Raw genomic sequence first — 23,619 nt, 5'->3', positions numbered from 1 at the left:
CCTCTCTCCTCTCCTTCCTCTCTCCCCCTCTCCCCCACCACTCACGCGCTCTCTAAAATAAAATAATAATAAATAAACCACAAGTTTAGTCAACATCATCACCATATGTATTTAGCAAATTTGTTTTCCTTGTGATAGTCTTTTAAGATCTACTGTTAGCAACTTTCGACTGGACAGTATAGTTAACTGTAAGCACCATGCTGTACATTACATACCTATGACTAACTCATCTTAAAGCTGGAAGCTTGTACCTTTGGACTCCCTTTGCCCATTTTGCTCATCCCCCACCTCCGGCAACTACCAATCTGTTGTCTGTCTATGAGCTCAGTTTGGGTTTTGTTTTGTTTTTCTTTTAAGGTTCCACATATAAGTAAGATCATACAGGTACTTGTCTTTCTCTGTCTGAGTTATTCACTTAGCATAATGTCCTCGAGATCTATCCATGTTGTTGCAAATGACACAATTTTTTTTTATGGCTGAATTCTATTCCTGTGTGTGTGTCACATTTTCTTTATCCATTCACCCATTGATGGACTTAGGTTGTTTCTATATCTTAGCTGTTATGAATATTGTTCTAGTGAACATGGAGGTGCTGATAAGTTTTGGAGTTGTTTTCATTTTTTTTTTTATAAAAACCCAGAAGTTTGAATTTCTGGATCATATGGCTGTTCTATTTTTAATATTTTGAGGAACTTTCATACTGTTCTCCAGAGTGGCTGCACAAGTTTGCATTCCCACCAACAGGGCACAAGGGTTTCTTTTTCTCCACATCCTGTCAACACTTGTTATTTCTTAACTCTTTGATACTAGCCTTCCTAGCAGGTGTGAAATAATACCTCATTATGGGTTTTTTTGATTTGCAGTTCCCTGATACTTAGTGGTGTTGAGCACCTTTTCGTGTACCTATTGGCCATCTGTATGTCTTTTTTGGAAAGTGTCTATTCAAATCGTCTACCCATTTTTTTATCAGATTGTTTGGTTTTTTGCTATTGAGTTGTATGAGTTCTTTATGTATTTTGGATATTCACCCCTTATCAGATACATCATTTGCAAATATTTGTTTCCATTCAGTAGATTGCCTTTTCATTTTGTTGATGGTTTTCTTTGCTGTGCAGAAGATTTTTAGTTTGATGTAGTCCCATTTCTCTGCTTTTGCTTTTGTAATAAAATCCAAAATACTATCACCAAGACTGATGCAAGAAGCTAACTACTATGTTTTTTTCGAGTTTTATGGTTGCAGTTCTTTCATTCGGGTATTTAATCCATTTTGAGTTAATGGGGGTCAGACTTACAATCCTGAGATCAAGAGTCACATCTTTTACCACACTGAGTCAGCCAGTCATCCTTGAGTTAACTTTTGTGTGTTGTAAGATAGTGGTCCAATTTTATTCTTTTGCTTTATGCAAAGCATCTATGACTAAACTAGCCATAGAACTCTCACAACATTTAATCTACCACATTATTTAGCATTGTACTTTCTTATTGTTTCATCTATGTTTTCCTAATTCAGATGAGTTAGAAGCCACTGTGGTGTCTGAATAATATGTCATGAGATTTAGTATCTAGTTCTAAAAACTATGTGACAGAGCAGAACAATTCCCCTGGACCTCCATTTTTCACTTTCAGATTAACAACAACCAAAAATTTGAAAACATCTATCTCGGCAAGAATGTGAAAGCCCTCTCCTCATATATTACTGATGAGAGTATAAAATAGTGTAATCCATAGTAAGGGAAATGTGCTATATGTCAAATTTACAGATACATTTGCACTCATCTCAAATAGTACATTTATAAGATATTTATTCTGGCCTTGTTTATCATAGCCAAAGATTGAAACAGTGATAGACTAGAACGTCCACACAGGAAACCCATGCAGCCATTTAGAGAGAGAGAGAATGGTTTCACTAAGACACATAGATTCATTTTGAGACACTGGAAGGATCAACAAGGTACTGATAACAGTGGTTACTTTGAGGGCGCCTGGGTGACTCAATCAGTTAAGCATCTGACTGTTGATTTCAGCTCAGGTCATGATCTGGCAACTCGTGAGTTCGAGCCCCTCATTAGGCTCTGCACTGACAGTGTGGAGCCTGCTTGGGATTCTCTCTTCCCCTGTCTCTGCCCTTCCTCTCCCCCCCACCCCCTTAAAAGAAATAAATAAACTTAAAAAAAAAAAAGCGGTTACCTTGTGTGGTGTCTTGGGGAGATAAGTTGTATTTTTCTTTTTCCCCTGTATCATTATGTAGCTAAATCACAAATAATGGACTTCTGGGTTTTTTATTATTACTAAAGGGAAAAAAATTAAGATGTTTTGTTTTTAATATTTTTCTACAACAGAAATGGAATATCATTTACAATTTGGGACAGATGGACTATACATGGAAAAGAAGACTTCACCCTCTTGGATTTCATAAATGCAGTCAAAGTGAGACACTTATTTACTTAGTTCATTAGTTGGAGGTTTTCATAAATAATATTTAGCAGAAGTTTGTTTGCTGTCCTTTTACTGATTGTAAAACATTGTCACCCAGCATTTTATATTTGGACATAGCTCTTATTGTTTCTCTTTTGGGTATTCTTCACATTTAGGAGAAGTACGGAATTGAACCAACGATGGTGGTACAGGGAGTCAAAATGCTTTATGTCCCTGTAATGCCTGGCCATGCAAAAAGATTGAAGTTAACGTAAGTAATGACCATTATACCAGAAGATTCACAATTAAAACATAAGGTGGATGCCCACTGGAAAATCAAATATAGAGATTATCAAAGTTGAGAAAAAAGTATGTGATTTACTCCTGTGTAATGGCTGTAATAAAGATAGTAAATGTACCAAACTCAACAGGCTACCTCTCAAGAGAGATTCATAGGATTCACATATCCTTGTGAATTTTTTGTAGTTCAGATTCAGTTTATAAGTTAATAAGCTTAGAAACACGATTTGGTTAATACACCACATAAAAGTAGAAACACATAATGACCAGGCTTATGAGACTGAAGTATAAAACAAAAATGCCAAATTGTTACTTTCATTCACTCAACAGATTTTTTTGAAGAGTGCCTCCTATGTGCCAGGTATTTTGTGGGCAGTAGGGATACAGCAGTGAGCAAAGTGAAGTCCATGCCCTAACTGAGTTTGCATAACAAAGTATGCAAACCTCTTGATAAGTATATCAGATGGTGGTAAGCACTGTGAAGAAAATAAAGCAGAATAAGGAGTGTTAAGTTGCTGTGGTATGTTGAGTAGTTCATGTATTCCCTCTGCCTGTCACATTCTCACCAGATACGGCGGCATTTGAGCAGAGACCTAAAGGAACAGAGGGAACAAAAAAGGCCAGTCTCAGCAGTGGTCTGCAAGGCCCTGCTTCTCAATTACCACTCTAAGTTTTATTCCTACTTGTCTCACTTGCTCACAATATTCCAGTTGTGCTAGCTTCCAGCTATTTTTTTGAATAGTCCAGTCATACTCCTACATGGGACTTTGGCTCTAATTATTCCAAAGAGGCCTCCCTGAACCCTATTTAAATATGTTTATGCTTCTCTGTCTCCTACCCACTAGAATGTAACCTTCACAGATGCAGGACTCTATAATTAATCTGGTCGTGGATGTATCTCAAGGACCTACAACAATGCCTGGCAGCAATAAACATTTGTCATTCATTTTGTAATATATTCAAATATCAAACAATTGTGTTGTACACCTGGAACTAATGCAATGTTATATGAATTATACCTTAATTAAAAATGTTTGGTTTTTTAATAAAAATTAGCATAAAAATATTTGTCATATGAATAAATGAATCTGCATGATAGGTGCTTTAACCTATATGCAGTTTTAATTATAATCACCAATTAATGAGATTAATCACTTTTTAGTTATTATAATCCAGGCTTAATGATCTGTACTTTAAGAAACAAAATCACTATTACATAGAGAAAGGTTACTTTGCCTTATATTATTTTGTCATTAGAATCCCTGAGTATCTCTTGGATATGTGAATAATAGAATTTACTGTGTGCTTCCTAGATGAGAGTAGAATGTGTGGAATTTAAACTTTGCTGCAAATAATTCACAATAAGTGCTTTGTAGAGTTGGCCAGTATTCGCCATCTCCAGCATGATAAACTTTGTGAATGTTATTTTTCATTTTATTACAGTTTTCATTTAGCAGATAAGTACTAAGTACCTATCAAGTGGCTAGATAAGCTTGGCTTTGGAAAGATCAGGGTTCACATCCATCCCCAGCTACTTACTTGTTTTGTCACATTGAGGAGCTTACTGAACTTTTTTGAAACTTAGTTCTTGATCCATAAATGGAAATGATTGTGCCCATAGCTATTAAACATTGAAATAATAATAAAGGCTAGCAATGTAATAGCAACCAAGAACTATTCCATAAATGTTACTCCTGTTAATATTTTGTCATTATACCTCTTTATCAAGTAGCCTGTGCCCTCAGGGAATTCCCATTCTACTGTGAGAAAATGACATGTTAATCATTAAAATGTAATTGAATAATCAGTATAATAAAGATTTTTTCAGAACACTGTAGGCACTACTTAAAACTTCACCTTAGGCTAGATTTCATTTGAACTACCTTTGAAAAAGGATATCAGGCAAAAGTGATAGCTTTTGCAAAAGCATGCAGCTAATAAAAAGTGTGCATGATCTATTTGGGAAATCAGTATTCTGGATTGACTCAAGGATGAGATGGTAAGAATGAGAAGGTATAAATGGGACAAAATACCTTTGTAAAATGGAAAGAACTATTATTGAGGATTAAATAGATTACATAGTTGAGAGTTTAGCGTGAGATAGATACATGGTATAAGTATATTATTAAGCAAGAGAGTAAAATCAAATTTACGTTTTAAGAGGATTCTGGCAACAGCGGAGATTGGAGGTAGGAGACAGCTGGATCGAAGCTAATCCAGTAATCTGAGGATATATAGATGATGATTTGATTTAAGACAGTATCAGTGACAATAGCAATAATAAAGTTTTTTTAGTGAATGGGATATACATGGGATATAAGACAAAGGTAAAACTTAAGAATGTCTTTCACTGTGATTAGCTTGTATTTGAAGATTTAAATCTAGTTTGCTTTTTACTTTTCACATAGAAATGCTTGAGAAGAATTTTTGATGCCTCCACACTCTATAAGGGAGTATGAGGATAATTCATTTTCCTTAATGTTTATTTATTTTTGAGAGAGAGAGAGAAAGGGAGACAGAGTGTGAGCAGGGGAGAGGTAGAAAGAGAGGGAGACACAGAATCTGAAGCAGGCTCCAGGCTCTGAGCTGTTAGCACAGAGCCCGATGCGGGGCTCAAACTTGGAAACAGTGAGATCATGACCTGAGCCAAAGTCGGATGCTTAACCGACTGAGCCACCCAGGTGCCGGAGGATAATTCATTTTTAAAAACATTGTTTACATTTTGGTTTTGTGTGTGGGGTTTTTTGTTTGTTTGTTTTGTCTTGTAACAAATGGTCTCTATTCTTTATCAGTACTAGCAGTGTTCCAAATTGATTCACTGTTAGGTAGATGAATATCTTGAGTTTAGTGCTTTTAGTAAAGAAAAATTATAATATATGAAAGCAGATGAATTCTTAGATTTAAAAATAAATGTAAAGTCTAGACATAAGTCCAGATTCTCTGGGCAACATTAAACAGCAAATCACTCTTCATTTTATAGAATTTACTAAATCATTTGTCCTTGATTATTTTTCTTAGAATGCATAAACTTGTGAAACCTTCTACTGAAAAGAAATATGTAGATCTTACTGTGTCATTTGCTCCAGACACTGATGGAGATGAAGATTTGCCTGGACCTCCAGTGAGATACTACTTTAGTCATGACACTGATTAACAGAAGTTCTCTTAAATTTACTCCAGGACTACTTGATTTTGAAAAGATTGCACTTAATTCAGGAATGAAAATATTAACTCATAGTATTATGGATTTCTCTTTGATGAAGCCTTAATTTAAGGGAAACGTCATAGAAGACTACAGTGAAGAATTGTAAAGCATTTTGGAATATAATATATACTTGTCTAGTGCTTCATATGTGGATATGATCACAAGCAATTTTGAACTGGACTGCTATTTTATAATGCTTACAAAAAATTAGTGTGTTAACCTCTGGATGAGAAGAAGAAAAAAATGTATGTATACATCACCAGAAGAGATAAAAGATCAAGAAATTGAAAGTAACAAATGCAAATATCCAAGAAGTTTAATCTTATTTTATGAATTTCTTTTTGTGCACTATTTGAGGCCCAGTTTTTCCATACAAATAGTGTTTGGCACCCTGCACCTCTCATAATTAGGCTTTGAGTTTAACACCAGTGGGAAGAGGAGAGATGGTAGCAGTGGATGAAGAGTAGCCATTTTAAATTGTACAGGTACAGTTTACTGTCCTGAACCTCTGCTAATTTAACCAGAGTTTGTTAATATCACTGTCTTGCAAAAATCAGGATCTTTGTTGATAACATCAGTGTTGTAACCCATGAGCAGTAGGTCGGATGACAAATGTTAACTTGGATTAAATGTGAACAGATAAATGCAGCTAATCCTTTGATTCTTCAGTATGCCTTCTAATGTGGCTATTTTATTTATTTGGAACTCTAAACCTGACTGTCATAGTATAGAAGACTAAAAGGTCTTGTAAAGGGAGTATCCTTAGAAGTAGATGAAAAGTAGAAATTAAAAAAAAAAAAATCATTACTAGTTGAGTCTTGATTTTTTTTTTTCTTCCAACAACCTAATGGACAGAAAAAAAATATTTTAAAGGGAAACATATTTTATTCTGCATTCCCAGAAAGGGTGTTGACAAAGATAAAAATTTATTTTTTTAGGTCTTTATTGATAGAATCTTTCTGTTTTCTGATAGGAGATATTGCAGATAATCATTATAAATTCTTTCATTAAAATGACATAAAATGTACTCTCGCTGTAAACTTGGTAAAAATGGCAAGTGTTTTTTTAATTTCTAAAGCTATCATGCATTCTAAAGCAGTTGGCATTTTATAACCACAGGAAGTCATTTCCCTCTAGCTGCTTCTCTTCTGATCTCCTGTTCAGACCATTAATAAGTACTTTGATAAACTAAAGACTAGATTCACATCAGTATTACTCCTCTTTGGTATCTTTTTATACTCTCTACTTAACTTTCCTTTTATTTCATTTATAAATAGTTGAAATTACTTTGTCAACCACCTGTATTGCTTTATTCTTTTGTAAAACTATCATCCAGTTGGGAAAACATATTTGGGAGTGGAGGGTAAGTTTGTATGAATAAAAGCATATTCTGCATTGGAGGCAAGGATAAGTGGACAGGTTGAGTTTAAAGGAAATGGATACCTTTGAAATAAGTAATTTTTGTTCAAGTATAATGTTTAAAATTAATTTCTTAAAGTTGAATTCAGGAACATCAGAGCTCTATGGCTTGGAATTCTTGAGGCTAGCAATAATAAAAGGACTTTTCTGTAAGAAGCCTCTTCCCCACTTTCAATTTCCTTTGTATGATAGATATGCTTATATTTTATCTAAATCTCCACATCTCTTCAGAAGTAAATTTGGAACCATGCTATCAGCTTTTATTTATAGTAACTAGTGCTTTAATAGATACAAACAAAACCAACAGGATTAAGTTCATTTTATGATTAAACCTGAAATCATTTCATCATTTTTCCCCCTGTAGGTAATGGTTATTGCCATTAATTTCTATTTAGTTCTAAGCGGGAAAGCCACGGTGAAGTTAATGACAGGGTTTTTTTGGTTTTTTTTTTTTCATTATCTGTTTTATCTCTGTACCGTGAGATCACTTTGGGTGATTAAAATACCAGGTGCAAAAATTATTTGATTTTGTATGATACCACTGAGTCATTTTTTACTTATTAAAAATAAATTAAGATATTTGACAGTATCTTTGTAAATCTTGTTCCATGGTTGACTCCAGAGATTCCAGTTTTGCTATTCGTTTTATGAGTGGTGTTACTTTGGTGTTTTCTAATTTTCAAGTTTTGCAATCATGGAGATACAACAGTCACTGGGTATAGAGGAACGTTACCTCAAAGTGCTTTTGGATTCTGGAAATTCTGTTAAAACAATTGAGGGAAAATAATAACCATGTAAAACCTAGAAGATCTGGTTAAATCTCACACTATTGGTTGCAGTTGTCTAAAGTATAGTCCTTTTTAAAATTTTTTTTTAATGTTTATTTTTTGAGAGAGAGAGAGAGAGAGAGAGAGACAGAGAGAGAGACAGAGAGACAGAGTGTGAGCGGGGTAGGGTCAGAGAGAGTGGGAGACACAGAATCCAAAGCAGGCTCCAGGCTCTGAGCTGTCAGCACAGAGCTGGACATGGGGCTCGAACTCACAAACTGTGAGATCATGAAATGAGCTGAAGTCGGCTGCTCAACCGACTCAACCACCCAGGTGCCCCAAAGTATAATCCTTTTTAAAGTTCAAAACAGTTGTGGTACTCAGTAATTTCCTGTGAATGGTCCCAAAGCTAGAATTTGGAAATAGATATATATCTTTGTTTTCATGTTTTAACTATTGTAACACTTTCTGGTGGTACCAGTGATGAGGCACAAAAAGGTCGGCAATGTTTAAACTCCACTGTTAAATAATAGTAAAAATGAAAACAAAATTTTTCTCTTGAGAACTTAAGGAAAAATCTCAAGTAATTCCATGATGGAAGAAAAATTTAAATTACAAAAATTCATTGTGATTATAAATAATCATTTTGTATACAGTCACTAGGTATGGATTTAACTATTTTAACAAATTCAAAACAAATCAGGAAGTTGAAATCTTAGAGATCAGAGTAAATATTCAATAGGTAATTTTCAGGTTCATTTTTCTCTTGGCATTTCTTAACTTTGTTTAAGTTGAGAAATACATATTCAAATATATGTACAAAAGAATATATAGAATATAAGTACACAGTTTAAAGATTAATTTTATTTTTTTTTTATTTTTTATTTTTTTTTCAAGTTTTTTATTTATTTTTGGGACAGAGAGAGACAGAGCATGAACGGGGGAGGGGCAGAGAGAGAGGGAGACACAGAATCGGAAACAGGCTCCAGGCTCCGAGCCATCAGCCCAGAGCCTGACGCGGGGCTCGAAACTCACAGACCGCGAGATCGTGACCTGGCTGAAGTCGGACGCTTAACCGACTGCGCCACCCAGGCGCCCCTAAAGATTAATTTTAAAGTGAGTGCTTGAGGCACGTGGTTGCCTCGGTCAGTTAAAGCAGCTGACTTCAGCTCAAGTCATGATCTCATGGTTGGTGAGTTCAAGCCCTACATCAAGCCCTCCGCCAACAGCAGAAAGCCTGCTTCAGATTGTCTCCCTCTCTCTCTGCCCCTCCCCCACTCTCAAGCACACATGCACTCTCTCTCAAAAATAAACATTTAAAAAATAAAGTGAGTGCCTGTATAATCAGCTATCAATCATATTTGACAGCAGCCCAGAAATGTCCCTGATAGTCCCTTCTCAATCACAATCAGCTTCCCTACACATACCCTCCAGCAGTTACCATTATCCTACCATTCGTGATAATTCTTTGTTTTTACTTATATTGTTAACCACCTATCATGCACTTAAACAAGATAGTTTATTTTTGATGGGTTTTGAGCTTTATATAAATGGAATCAGACTTTTTTTTTTTTTTTTTTTTTGTGGCTGCTGCTTTCATTCAACATGGGAATCATCCATGGTTGTAGCTTATGGCCACAGTTTGTTAATTAACATGGTTATGGAATTTACCTTTGCATTAATACCACAATTTATTATATTGACTGTGGACAGGTGGGATGTTTTTAATTTGGGGCAATTATAGTTCTTCAATGAACATTATCATATGTATCTCCTAGTGCAACTAAGGTATATGATTGTTTGATCATAGGTGTTTACATCTTAAATTTTATTAGATAGTAACAGAGTTTTGCCTTAGCAGTAGAGATATCCTATATTTCCATTTTTGCTCAACACGTGTTAAACAGATTGCCAAGCTGGTGAAATTTGCAGTTGTATGTCATTGAAGTTTTACTCTGCATTTCCCTAACAATTGAGCACCTTTTTCTAAGTTTGTTGGCTTTCTTTTTTGCAAAGTATCTTTTCAAGTATTTTGCCCATTTTTCTGTTGTGTTAGCAGTCTTTTTCCTCGTTGATTTGTAGAAGATCTTCATAAATCCTGTTTTTTGTTAGCTGTTTCTTTCCAAATATTTTCCTTCTCTTTATGATGTTATCTACTAAAAAGAATTTCATAATGGTTGAGTACTAAGAAGAATCAGTGTTTTTGTTTTAAGGTTAGTGTATTTTGGGAGTTGCTTAAGACATTGTTCTCAATCCAAGGGCATGAAGGTACTCTATATACTGTCTTCTAAAGGCTTTAGCTTTGTCTTTCACGTTTTCAGCTTTCAATTCATGAAGAATTAATTTTGTGTAAGCTGTGAAGTGCCTCACCACCATTTACTAAAGTATGTTCTCTTTTGCAGTGCCACCAAAGTCATATATCCATTAATGAGTACATCTCTGAATTTTTTTGTTTCTTCTTTTCTATCCCTGTGCTAGTATAGAGCCTTCACTACTATACCTGATATATAGTTTCTGATATTTATCAGAACAAGTTCTCCCTACTTATTGTTCTATAAGAGTGTCTTGGTTATTCTTAGCCCATTGTATTTTCAGTTCTCAAATTTCTAATTGCAAATATGCAAATCTGTCACTCTTGCAGTTTCCTGTTGTCTTCTTGAAATTTTCAGTCTTTTATCTACCTGAACATGAATAGCCTTATTATTATTTTATGTTCTTGTTTAAATCCCAATCTGAAACCCTCCAGTGGGTCTTTTTATTTTTCTTTTGCTTCAGCTAATCTTTATCTTATATCCTTGCGTGTGGGGGGTTATCTTTAATCGTATGCCAATATCATATTTGAAAAGTTGCTTGTAAAAATAACTTGATGTCCTGCATAGTATTTTCATCCTCCACAGAGTCACTTGGGCACTGGTATTTCAAGACTAATTTCACAGTCGAAATTTTATGACTTACCATGTGACTCCAAGCTGAGCTGTAGACTACTAGTCCTCTACTTCCTGTTTACCCTTACTCCTACAAACTTTCAGAGTTGAGTTGCAAAGTGTTGGTTAGGGTTACCAGGGCCCCCACCTCTTGGCTGGCAGTGGATTCTATCTTTCAATCCCTAGTCCCTTAACTCTCCTTACCTTTTCAGTGGACTCTTATCTGCAAAAGCTCCAAGGGCACAAGTGGTCCAAATGAATGGTTCACTTCTTTGAATTTCTATTTTCTTCCAGATTTTAGGCTGATCATTCACTAACATAGCTCTCCTATGCCATCCAACATTTTTTGAGTATACTTTGTACACCTTTTCTAAATATTCTCAAGTGAGAATGTTAATTCAAATTATCTAGCCCACTTTCTATCCTAACTGTTGATTATGTGTGAAATACAATTTTTTGTATTGCTTCTGTATCTGGAAACTCAACTCTATTGGTTCTTGTAAATTATTTGCAAATTAATACGGATATTCTGTGTAATCTTCAAATAAGGACAGTGTTTAGTCTTTTCTAAGATCCAAATTTTGTTTTTGTTAATCCTATTGTACGTTTGCTTTCTATTATTATCTGCTCTTACTAATACTACTTTTTCCTGTTTTGTTTTTTTTTTTTTTTTCTATTTTTTATTTCTGACTTCTTGAGCTGGATGCTTACCTCCTTGATTTTCAACCTATCTTCCCACATATACATTAAAAATTTTTTTTAAGTTTTATTTATTTTTGAGAGAGAGAGAGAGAGACAGAATATCCCAAGCAGGCTTCACGTTGTTAGCACAGAGTCCAATGTGGGGCTCAAACCCATGATCGATGAGCTCATGACCTGAGCCAAAATCAAGAGTCAGATGTTTAACCAACTGAGCCACCCAGGTACCCCTACATTTAAAAATTATAAGTATCTCTATATTACTATAATGTAATTATATGATATTCTGTATTACTGTTGTATCCATATTCCACCAAGTTTTGATATATAATATAGTTAATATTTAGTTAAAATATATTTTCATTATGAGTTCTTCAACTCAGCTTTTTTACAAGAGTATTTCTTCATTTCTAAACATGGAGTTTGGATTTTGGGAGTTTTTTAACCCAATTTGATAATCTTTGTCTTTTAACTGAAACACTTAGGCGATGTACATTTAATGCTGATATATTTGTGTTTAGTTCTGACGTGGGGTTGGATTTGGCTTGGTGTTTTTGGTTTTTTATTTGTGTTTGTTTTTGTCTAGCCAGTTCTATGATTATTTTTCTCTATTTTCTTGCCTTTTAAAATTTGTTTTATGTAGGTTTTGTTTTTGTTTTTTGTTTTTGTTTTTGTTTTTTGAGAGAGAGCAAGTGAGGGAGGGGCAGAGAGAGAGGGAGACAGAAGATTTGAAGTGAGGATCCAAAGCAAGGCTCACACTCCCAAAGCATGAGATCATGACCTGAGCTGAAGTCAGACACCTAACCAACTGAGCCACCCAGGTGCTCCTTTATGTAGCTTTTTAATTCCATATGTGCCAATTACTAACATTATCTCTCAACCCTAGACACACTTTTGTATTCTGAAACTTTGCAGACTGCATATCTCTTTTGCCATTTGGCTTCCTTTAGGTTCCACAAATAAGTGGCACTAGGAGAAGGATTGGAATGCTGGAGAAAGGGAAAAGAGACTTTTTACCCTTGCCATTTGCTTCCTGATGTTGTCAGCATTGCCTCAACAGTGGCTTGTCTTCTAGTAGTTCTGGTTGGTTTTTAGGCTCTAGCCTTTCTCTGGCGCTTTGCATGGTATCTCTTCTAAAGGCTTCAGGTGCTAATAATCTCACCCTTTCCTTTTAGTAGTTGTATCCCTTGTTGGTATTTTCAATTCTCCCAAAACCTATTTAACTAGTTCCTTATGTTAAATCCTTTTTTTAATATATATAATACAGGTTCTCTTTTCCTAAACTATACATACTTTTTTTCTTTTCTAGTTTAGTTACTTTTGTCTTTTGATGATTACCCTGTGTCACAATATGTACATTCAGATTAAGCCAGACTAAACTTAATCATTATCTCTTGCTGATTATAGTTTCCAAAAATGGCTCCAGCAATATTCCCAATCTCATATGCTCTTCAACCTCCCCAAACCCCATTAAGAGACCATCTATTTTCACTCTTTTTGAATCTGAACAGGAATTTATCTAATATAACATTAACTTGTATAACAAAATGCATCATATGTAACTGTAACTTTGGAGCTGAGGTCATAAAAGGCTATATGGTTTCTACTTGGCCCTCTCTCACTCTCTCTTACTAGCTCTCTCCCTCTTGAAAAGTTTACCCTTGGATTCCAGACATCATGTTCATGAGGAAGCCTAAACTAGTCCACATGGAGAAACTGAGGTCACCAACCTACAGCCAGCATCAAGTGTCCGACATGAGTAAGCAAGCTCAGGTGATTCCAAGCAAGCCCCAAACTTAATGGAGCAGAGACAAGCCATCCCTGTTGTATCCTGTCTGTCAAATTCCTGACCCACAGAATCCATGAACATGGATGGTTTATGAAAGTAAGTTTTAGGATTAAAGTTTAGTTTTTATGTTCTAATAACTAAACAACTCTAATTTCCAATTTGCCTACTATGATCATGTGTGTTATGTGCTTTAATTCTATTGTCATGTACTTAAATGTCCCTTAATTCTGCAAGACTTTATTATTTTGTTTATGTAGTCAGTATTGTAGTTACCCGTACACATATATCACCTTCTTGGCTCTATTCTTTTTTGCCTTACCATCTGGGATAAATTTCTTTCCACCTGACATGTTTTAGAATTTAATTTTGTGAGCCCCCCCCCCCCGCCAGTGGCTTACTTGCTTGTGGTTTCTGTGTCTGAAAATACCTTTATTTTGCCCTCATTCTGCAAAGATACGTTTGCTGAATATAAAGTTCTGATTTGGCCTTTATTATCTTTCATTGGAGATATTTTTCCACTCTCTTCAAACTTCCCCTGTTGCTTTTGAGTCAGCCATCAAGCTAAATATTGAAGCTTTAAAAGAAATCTCTTGATCTGTTTTCGTTTTATGAAGTTTAATTATTATGTGTCTGGATATGAATTTTTTATTAATCTTGTTTGAGATTTATTCAGCTCTTTAAATCTAGATCTGGGTCTTTTGTTAGTTCTAAGGAAGTCTCAATACTACTTCACATACAGCCTCTTGTGCCATTCTCTTTTCTTCAGTGGCGATTGTCATCAAACGCAGCAGACTTCCTGTGCCTTCTCTGTTTAAAACCTGTCTTCTGTGTTTTCCAGTTGTTTTTGTCTTGCCATGCATTATTCTGTATCATTTCTTCTGACCCATATTCTAGTTTACTTCTCTTCATCTGTTTTGTATGTTATGGCCGTCCATTTTACTTTTAATTGTGTTTGTATTTTCCAGTCCCAGAAGTTCTGTTCAGTCCTGGAAGCTCTGTTCAGTTCTTTGTTTGTTTGTTTGTTTTGTTTTTTACTGTTAGATTACCTTCTGTAGTTTTATCGTTCCCTACAGATATTTTGTAATGTCTATTATTACCCTTATAAGGGCCATTGTATGGTCTTTGCCAACTTCAATTTCTGCAGTTTTTGTGGCTTTTATTTTTGTTGTTTCTCCCAGCTGATTTTGTCGGCGGTCTTCTGTTAGACTCTCCACCCTTAATTTTGAGATGGCTGCAAATTGGGGCTCTTTAGTCTCCTGTTTCTAATTTTTTTTTTTTTTTGTAATGTTTATTTTTGAGAGAGAGCATGTGCAGGGGAGGGGCAGAGAGAGAGAAAGAGGATCCAAAGCAGGCTCTGCACTGATAGCAGAGAGCCCAATGTGGGGCTCAAACTGGGGCTCTAACTCATGAACCACGAGATTATGACCTGAGCTGAAGTTGGATTCTTAACTGACTGAGCCACCCAGGCACCCCATTCTCTTACTTCTTATCAATATTTGGACTAACTCAATTGTAAGGCCTTTAAGAATAAGAATCAGATTTGATGGTTTTTTTGTTATCTTTGCATGAGTTAACACACTTGATATCACAATAGATTTTAAAGAAGTAGTTTGCAGACTTGATTGTATAAAGCAGACTTTATTGTGGTGTGTGATTAAAAGGCAGATTTCTGGGCCAACAACTTCTAGAAATTAACTCTGTAAGGTTAAGGAGGCTTAGGATTCTGCCTATTTTCAGGCATCCTATATAATTGGTTTGCTAGGGTTCTGTAACAAATACCACAGACTAAGTGGCTTTAACAACAGAAATTTATTTTCTCACTTCTGGAGGCTAAGACTGATCAGGGTGTCAGGAGAGTTGCTTTTTTCTGAGGCTTCATTGGCTTGTAGATGGTCATCTTCTCCTTGCATCTCACATTGTCTTCCTAATAAGTTTTCTCACATAAGCTTATTTTTCAAGGGAAAAAAATAATTAAAAAATATTCCTGAGATTTTGATTCAGTAGATTAGTATGGGGCTGAAGAGTTAGTATTTTTAAGGAATTCGGATTATAATCAGTCTCCTACTGTGTCATACTTGTGAAATGGGTGATTACATAGCCTTTTACCATCTTTGTAGATTAATATTTTTACAGAAGGAAGTGTGGGTTGATTTTAAGCTAGCAAAAAAGACAACATAGGGGGAAAACATGAAAATTGATAAATTTTATTTATTACCAGTAAGAGAAAATGGCATGGAGTTTTTCCATTAGGAAAGAACTTCTAGTATGTTTCATGTCTCTGGTTTCTAACTAGATAATCAGAATGTATTTGGTAAGTTGATCAAATCAGATTTCAACCAAACCTAGTGAGGCTTTTTTGGAATTGGCTAGAATTTAGGAGAACTAGAAAATCTACTGTGGAAAATCGTGTAGAGGAAAATGTACCTAATTGAAGCCTAGGAAAATAAAAATTTCCTTGAGAAAGAACCATATGTTTCCAACTTATATCATTGCATGGAATGTGTTTATCTATGAGTTATTCTCACAGCCATATTGTATGGTTTCCCAGTAAATTGGTTTCATTCAGGTAAGATCATGAAATCATATGCAGATAATGAATTCTGGTATTCAGGTAAGTGACTTGGTAATCAAGATCAGGAAAATAGAAGTAATTTTCTTTACAAGCAAGATCTTCCTTTTAAAAATAATAAGTTATCAAGATACATAAAGGGGCTTTTCCTATTTTATTTCATGCAATATGTATATTTTTCTCCTACCTTTTTCTTCTCCCTTCTTCGATGGGTTCTCAGCCTAGAAATTGTGGGCGGAAACGCTTTATTAAGTAAAGAACCAGTATCAAGGAACAGAGCAGTTCTTTATTTTCAGTGTGAATTGATTTTCCTTTTTGTACTTGGAACGTTGGTGGTGTGTTTAATAAATGTTAATTAAATAATGAGTATTCATATGCTTTTCAGATTTTTATTTTATTCTTGTGACTTGGTTCTTAATAAATTTTTCTCTAGGGAGCATACTTTTTTCCTTCCTGGCTAGCTTAATATCAGTTATGTGCCCTACCATATTTTAAAGTGACTTTTAGTTTAAACTGCTGATTTCTGAGATTGGAAAAAATAAATTAAGGAAATATATTTGATCATCCTGGTTTTATCATTGTTCTTTCCTTTTGGTGTCAAAGAAAAAGTTGAATGTTGACATGGGTTAACATCAGAATCAAAGAAAATCGCATTTTCTTTTTGATAGTATGTCTTTGGAAACACCTTAATTTTCTCCAAGTCTCCAGATTTTAACCCTTAGGTGCTCTACAACTGCCATTTCCCAACTTGAGGCAAGTTAAAGCTCACAGCCCCAGCATCCCCACTGTGCCTCAAGCAACTATGAGCCTAAACTCCTAAAACAATTGTAGGGTTCCCCACAGTTTCCTTAAAGCTTACACACTATTTGTCAAGGTGGGTTTTGGTCTTTTCGTAGGTTTTTTTTTAAGTCCTTTTTCCACTTTCATTTACTCTTCCAGTTTACTCTTTCATCATCTTTCTGCTTTTGAAAGAAAATACATTACAGAATATAGTCTAATTATTTGAAGTCTCTCTTCATGTGACCATCTAATTCGATATGTTCCTATGTCGCTCCCTAACTCTTCTAACAAGGCAATCTGAAATCCAAGGATGTTGACTAATTTGTTCTGATCGCAGAGCAAACTGAACCAGTTCAGCCACCGGAGCAATAGTAATCTGGTTGTCTGTTTCTAAAAGCATTGACATTTTATGTGAACAGACCATTTTTGGTTATTTCTTTCCATTCTTTATTTTTTTCTCTTCTGACCCTGCTCTGAGGATGGCTCAGCACTGTAGCAATGGATGGCAGCATAAGCACCTAACACCCCCAGAGAAAGCTCATTCTGGTTAAGGAACCTAGGAAAAGTGGACCTTGTGGCCTAAAGAATGGGTGGACAGGGTGGGCAAGGACTGCCAGGGTCAAGGGTTAGAATTAGGTTGGAATATTTTTTTCTTTCTCTTCTTTTAATGTCTTTTCCCAAGGGCAGCCCCAGTTTCACAGAACTACATGGCAGCACAGGTGGCTCCAACTGTTAAGAAGCCCTATCTTTACCTAGAAGACCAGGAAAAAGGACCATTGGTAGTTGGAGAGTGAGGGAAATTCTAGAGAGGTGAGAGAGCTGAAAACGCACCCACTAGTTCTGTGTATGAAGTGACATAAGTTCCAGGCTCACCCCTAATCTATGCGTGCACAGAACAGGCAAAACAGCAAAGGCTTTGAGAAGTAAAATAAAAATCACCAAACTATATAAGATAAACAGTTTATTTGTCTATACATGTAGTTTATTATGTATGTGTATAGTCTATAAGTAAACTATAAACCACTGTCTAAGTCCCAGACCAATCCCTGATATACACATGTATGAGACAGACCCAAACCAATATAACAATGGTTTTGCAAACAACTGATACTGGAACCCCTTCCCACAAATGGTAAGGCAGAATAGGTTCAATCTAATTAGAATGATTGTCTGCTTTTAAAAATAAAAACCCTCCAGAGGCTTGTGACTTAGTATACCAAAAATGTCTAAGATATAAACCAAAATTACATGGTAGACAAAGAACCAGAAAAAATGTGACCAACTGTCAAAAAGACAACAGACGCCAAAATGAAGATAACCAAGATGTTAAAATTATCAGACAAAGGCTTTAATGAGCTGTGCTCCATGAGATGGTGATAAACGCTCTTGAAACAAATCAAGGATAGATATTCTCAACAAAGAAATAAAAACCAAGCAGAATTTTTTTAATGAAAAAAATATCTAAAATAAAAGATTCACTTGATGGGCTCAGTTCTTCAATTTGAAGGAAAATGATACCACAGGAAAACAAGCAACAAGAATGGGAAATACCTAGGAAATTCTCTTTTCTCAAATTCTTGAATGTAACTATTGAGAACAAAAATTATAATTTGTTGGGATTCTCATTGTTATGTAGATATAATGTACAAGGCAACTTAGAGGAAAGAGTAAAGGGACCTTTGTGGTTACAAGTTTACATTTTCCTTGAAGTAGCAAAATTATTAACCTTAAATGGATTGAGAAAAGTTACATATGTATGTTGTGATTTCTAGAACAACCATTATGATAATACAAGTATAGCCAAAAAGTCAATAAATAAATAAAAATGGAATACTAAGAAGCATTCATATCAAAAAGAGGTCAGGATGATGTTGGGGGAACAGGAAGACCGGTGAAAAAATGTTAGACATAAATCCAACCATATCAAAAACCATACTAAATGTAAATAGACATTTCAACGTCAGAAATTTTCAGACTAGATTTTGAAATATTTTTTTTTAATGTTTATTTTTGAGAGAGAGAGACAGAGCATGAGCAAGGGAGGGGCAGACAGAGAGGGAGACACAGAATCCAAAGCAGGCTCCAGGCTCAGCTGTCAGCACAGAGCCCAATGTGGGCCTTGAACTTAAGAGCCGCGAGATCATGACCTGAGCCGAAGTCGGATGTTTAACCAACTGAGCCACCCAGGCGCCCCCAGAATGGATTTTTTAAAAAGCAAAAACTTAAATATATGTTGCCTACAAGAAACCTAGCTTAGGTAGAATGACACAGATGAGTAAAAGGACTGAAATACTATGCAAACGCTTTTTTTAAGTTGGAGTGGTTTTATTAATATCAAAGTGCATTCCAGGACAAGGAAAATTCCATAATGATAAAGGGATTAATCCCCAAAACGACAACAATCCTAAAAGCATATGTCGGGGCGCCTGGGTGGCCCAGTCGGTTAAGTGTCCGACTTCGGCTCAGGTCATGATCTCGCGGTTTGTGAGTTCGAGCCCCGCATCAGGCTCTGTGCTGATGCCTCAGAGCCTGGAGCCTGCTTTGGATTCTGTGTCTCCCTCTCTCTCTCTCTCTGCCCCTCCCCTGCTCATGCTCTGTCTGTCTCTGTCTCTAAAAAATAAATGTTAAAAAAAAATTAAAAAAAAAAAAAAAAGCATATGTACCTTGTAGTGAATTGACCTACAAGATTCCCATTTACTGGTATTCATGTATTGTGTAAACCCCATATCTTAAGGTTAGTTTGGAGACCTGTAACTTGATTTCTAACCAATAGAATATGGCAAAAGTGGGGGATTCAATACCATGGTTATGTTACATTGTATAATAGATGTCATTCCCATAATTTTATTACATTATATAAGACTCCATCTTCCTAGAAGATTTGCTCTCTATCCCCATCCCCCACCTCCCTGCTCGTGGCTATCTTTGAAGAATCCAGCTGACATGAATCCCAGAGCTACAAGGAAATGAATTCTCCAAACAACCTGACTGACTTTGGAAGTGGATCCTTATTCAGTCAAGTCTCAGATGACAATCCAGCTCTGGCCAACACCTTTATTAAAAATGCAGAAGACCCAACTAAGACAGGCCCAGCCCAGACTCCCAACACACAGAAAGGAAAAGATAGAGTGAGGAGAGAGAGAAAGAGAGAGCATATCAGTATCTATATATAAATATCTATCACTGAAGATGCAGAATTACTGAGGTTTTTAAAAAAGGCTTCAGAAATAAACAGGTTTGGATTCCAACTTCATTTACTCGTGTTTTTGACTTTAACTAGCCTTGTGTGAAAACTGCTTAAGTGGTGATTTTCTTCATCATAAAACAAGGATAATAATCATTCCTCATAAGACTGCTGGGAGAAATAAAATGAGACAATTTGGGGCACCTGGGTGGCTCAGTTTGTTAAGCATCTGGCTCTTGATTTCAACTCAGGTCACAATCTCAGTCATAGGATTGAGCCCTGCATCAGGCTGGGCTATGGAACCTATGCTGGGCCTGGAACCTGCTTAAGATTCTCTCTCCCTTTCCCTCTACCACCTCATTCCCCTGCTCATGCTCTCTCTCACTCTCTAAAAACAAAACAAAACAAAACAGGAAACATACAGCCAATATTGTACTTATTAGTGAAAGATAAAATGTTTTTTCTTTTAAAACAGGAAGCAAGGTAAGGATGTCCACTCTCACCATTTCTATCTGTCATTGTTCTGGACCTCCCAGCCAGTGCAATAATACAAGGAAAATAAATAAAACATATCCAAATCAGAAAGTGTGAACTAAAACTATCTGTATCCACAGATAGAATGATTTCTACATAGAAAATTACAAGAAATCTTTAAAAAAAAAAAAAAAAAACTCTTAGAAATATATACATGAGTTTAGCAAATAGAATCTTGGAATTACAAGATCAATATACAAAAATCGTATTTCTGTCTACTACTAATGAATAATTGGAATCCAAAATGTTAAAAATAGCATCATTCACCATAGCACCAAAAGTTAAATAGGTATTAATCTAACAAAATATGTGCAGCATCTGTGTGCTGAAAACTACAAAGAACAGTAAAAGAAATAAAAGATAACCTAAGTAACTGGAGGGATATATTTATTCCTCAATTGAAAGATAATATTGTCAAGATGTCAGTTCTCTCAGAACTCATCTAAAGCTTCAACAAAATCCACATCAGAACTCTAGAGGATTTTTCTGTAAATAATGTGCTGATTCTAAAATTTATACTGAAAGGCAGTGAAACTAGATTGGTCCAAACGATTTTGAAAAAGCAGAATTGGATTCATACCTTCTGATTTCAAGAATTACGGTAAGTCTACAGTAATCAAGATAGCATGGTATTGGCAAAAGGGTAGGAATATACCTCAGTGGAAATTGGCCCACAAAAATATGGTCAATTGATTTTTTTTCTTTTTACAAAGGTGCAAAGGCTATTTGATTAAGAAAAGATTATCTTTTTTTAACTAGTGATGCTAGAACAATTACATACATAAATGCAAATAAAATTAATTTCGCCCTTAAAAATGAATTTCAAATGAGTCATAGATCTAATGTAAAACATAAAACCTAGGACACTTCTTGAAGAAAATATAGGAAGAAAAATCTTTGTGATCTTAGGTTAGGCAAAGAGGTTAGGCAAAATGAATATTTATATAGTTTAATAAGTAATTGCCAAAAAGTGGAAACAATCCTAATACATTTTATTTTTTCTATGTTTGTTTGTTTGTTTGTTTGTTTTGAGCAGGGGGAGGGGTAGAGAGAGAGGGAGAGACAGAGAATCCCAAGCAGACCCTGCTATGTCAGCACAGAGTCCTATGTGCTGCTCAAACTCATGAACCATGAGATCATGACCTGAGCTGAAGTCAGACATTTAACCAACCCTGGGGATGGGGGTTAGGCACCTCAATCCTAATATATTTAAATTGTTGGGTGGATAAACAGACTAGTTCTTCCATACAGTGAAATACTACTCAGCAATAAAAAAAAGAATAAGCTAGTAATACACACACTTGTGCGAATCTAGACATTATGATGAGTGAGAGTAATGAGCCTCAAAAGTTTCCATTTTGTGATTCCATTTACATGACCTTTTGGAGAATGGAAAACAGATCAGTAGTTGCCAGGGATTGTGGGTGAAAAGAAGGAAGGGATAACAAAATTAGGGCATTTCTTTGAGGTGACAGAACTTTCTGTATTTTTATTCTAGTGGTGGTTGTCAAAACTCATAGGACCATACACCAAAAAGTGAATTTTATTGCATGTAAATTAAATTTTTAAAAAAGAAAGATGTACAGCCCCTGTACATAAGACACTTCACTCTCGGATTTATTTACTTAATTCACAGTTTCTGCCATACTAAAACCTCCAACAGGGCCATACTTGATTCTTAACACCAAGAATTTCTAGCCCAAGGATTTGAGCTATCCTTTTCTTAACAGGTCCGAGATCTGTGTGGGAGTGCTTGAGCTAACTCAATTATTAGAGAATATGTGAAAAGAGTGGTTCAGCCAGATACAGCTGACCACCAGCATCAGATGTGTGAATGATGCCAACTTGAAACATACAGCCCCAGGCAGGCCACCAGCTAATTACCATTGTGTAAGTGACAGCAAGTGAGACTAGCGAAGAACTGCCCAGCTGAATCCAATCCAAATTGCCAAAGCACAGAATTGTGAATAAAATGGTTACTGACTTAACTACCATATTTTAGGGTAGTTTGTTACACAGTATTAGATAACTGACATGAAGCAATTATGTCACAATCCCCGCCACCCTAAACATTTTTTTTCAGTTTTAGAGATCATACAGGAAATCCTTTGGTCTCTGGAAAAAAAAAAATCATATTAATAGTTAATTGTTAAAATCTCTACAAATGGTGTTTTCCTGCATTAAGGGTAATAAATTATTCTAGCCATATCTATAGTAATATGTTCTTCCTTTGTAGTTCTATTTTAAGACATATGTTCAGAAATTAGTATACAGAGGAGGTCAAAGATGAGAGTAAGAGAGCTGAAGGAACCAATAACCTATAGAGGACAGAGACTAAGGCGGGGCGGGGGGATGGGAGGGGGACATGGTGGCTGCTTTTAAATATTTGATGGACTTTTTAAAACCCTGAGTTGATTCAAAGCCAGAAATTGGATTAATATGTAGAAGTTAAAGGAAGAAATGTTTCTGATTCAATATCAAGGAAGAATTCTCTAACATGAGAGTTGATCAAAAGTGAAGTGTACTGCCTCAAAAATCAGATGACCATCATGAGGAATTTTCAAACAAGCTGAATGGTCGCATCTTAGAAATATTTTCTGTACTGGGTATGCAGGTTATTTCTATACAGAGTGAGACACTGTACTAGAAAATTTTCCTAAGTTTCCTTCAGGTTCTGTGTTTCTTTAATTATTTGGCATCACAGGAATCATCACTATGTTTGCAACCTTGGACTTTTAAACCTACTGGCTTTTGAAATTTAACCAGACTTTCCGGATATGCCCCGATGCAGGCAGCCAAACAAAGTTGTTTTTCCTCATAATCTGTAGGAATGGGGACTTCCTTTGATAACTGAATCCAAACAAGCTGGAGATATTTTCTCTCTCCTGCCCACAGCTTTTGTCAAATGACCATGTGTACCAGGAATTGTTTCAAAGGACAGAGAGAAAGGTTCACCTTCAGCCCCCTCCTGCCCTGCTAAATCTGGACTGCAAACAGGGCCAGTTTCATGGTCATGAGAACTATGCAATTGCAT

At 35.6% G+C, this 23,619-nt stretch overlaps 2 protein-coding genes across 5 annotated transcripts in view; one reads left to right on the top strand and one right to left on the bottom strand.

Annotated features, from left to right (window-relative positions):
• Nucleotides 1-7,928, top strand: part of UBA6 (ubiquitin like modifier activating enzyme 6) — a 96,905-nt gene extending 88,977 nt beyond the window's left edge. For all 3 annotated transcript variants that reach the window (XM_049630555.1, XM_049630557.1, XM_049630556.1), the window contains 3 exons: nucleotides 2,340-2,427; nucleotides 2,592-2,686; nucleotides 5,734-7,928. In XM_049630555.1, the coding sequence (XP_049486512.1) occupies nucleotides 2,340-2,427; nucleotides 2,592-2,686; nucleotides 5,734-5,869 (319 nt within the window). In that variant the 3' untranslated portion in view covers nucleotides 5,870-7,928. The remainder of the gene's footprint in view (nucleotides 1-2,339; nucleotides 2,428-2,591; nucleotides 2,687-5,733) is intronic.
• A 7,140-nt stretch (nucleotides 7,929-15,068) lies between these two features.
• STAP1 (signal transducing adaptor family member 1) overlaps nucleotides 15,069-23,619 on the bottom strand; it is a 45,312-nt gene continuing 36,761 nt past the window's right edge. Inside the window, exons 10-11 of one of the 2 annotated variants that reach the window (XM_049630554.1) lie at nucleotides 16,275-16,308; nucleotides 15,069-15,464 (exon numbers count right to left, since the gene is read on the bottom strand). In XM_049630554.1, coding sequence (XP_049486511.1) covers nucleotides 16,304-16,308 — 5 coding nt within the window. In that variant the 3' untranslated portion in view covers nucleotides 15,069-15,464; nucleotides 16,275-16,303. Of the gene's footprint in view, nucleotides 15,465-16,274; nucleotides 16,309-22,110; nucleotides 22,701-23,619 lie in introns of those variants that run through there. The other variant, XM_049630553.1, reaches the window with a different exon arrangement.

The sequence above is a fragment of the Panthera uncia genome, chromosome B1 (assembly GCF_023721935.1).
Source record: "Panthera uncia isolate 11264 chromosome B1, Puncia_PCG_1.0, whole genome shotgun sequence".
NCBI classification, from domain to species: domain Eukaryota; kingdom Metazoa; phylum Chordata; class Mammalia; order Carnivora; family Felidae; genus Panthera; species Panthera uncia.
The sequence above is the reverse complement of the archived record's forward strand: the minus strand, read 5'-3'. Positions and strand labels throughout refer to the sequence as shown.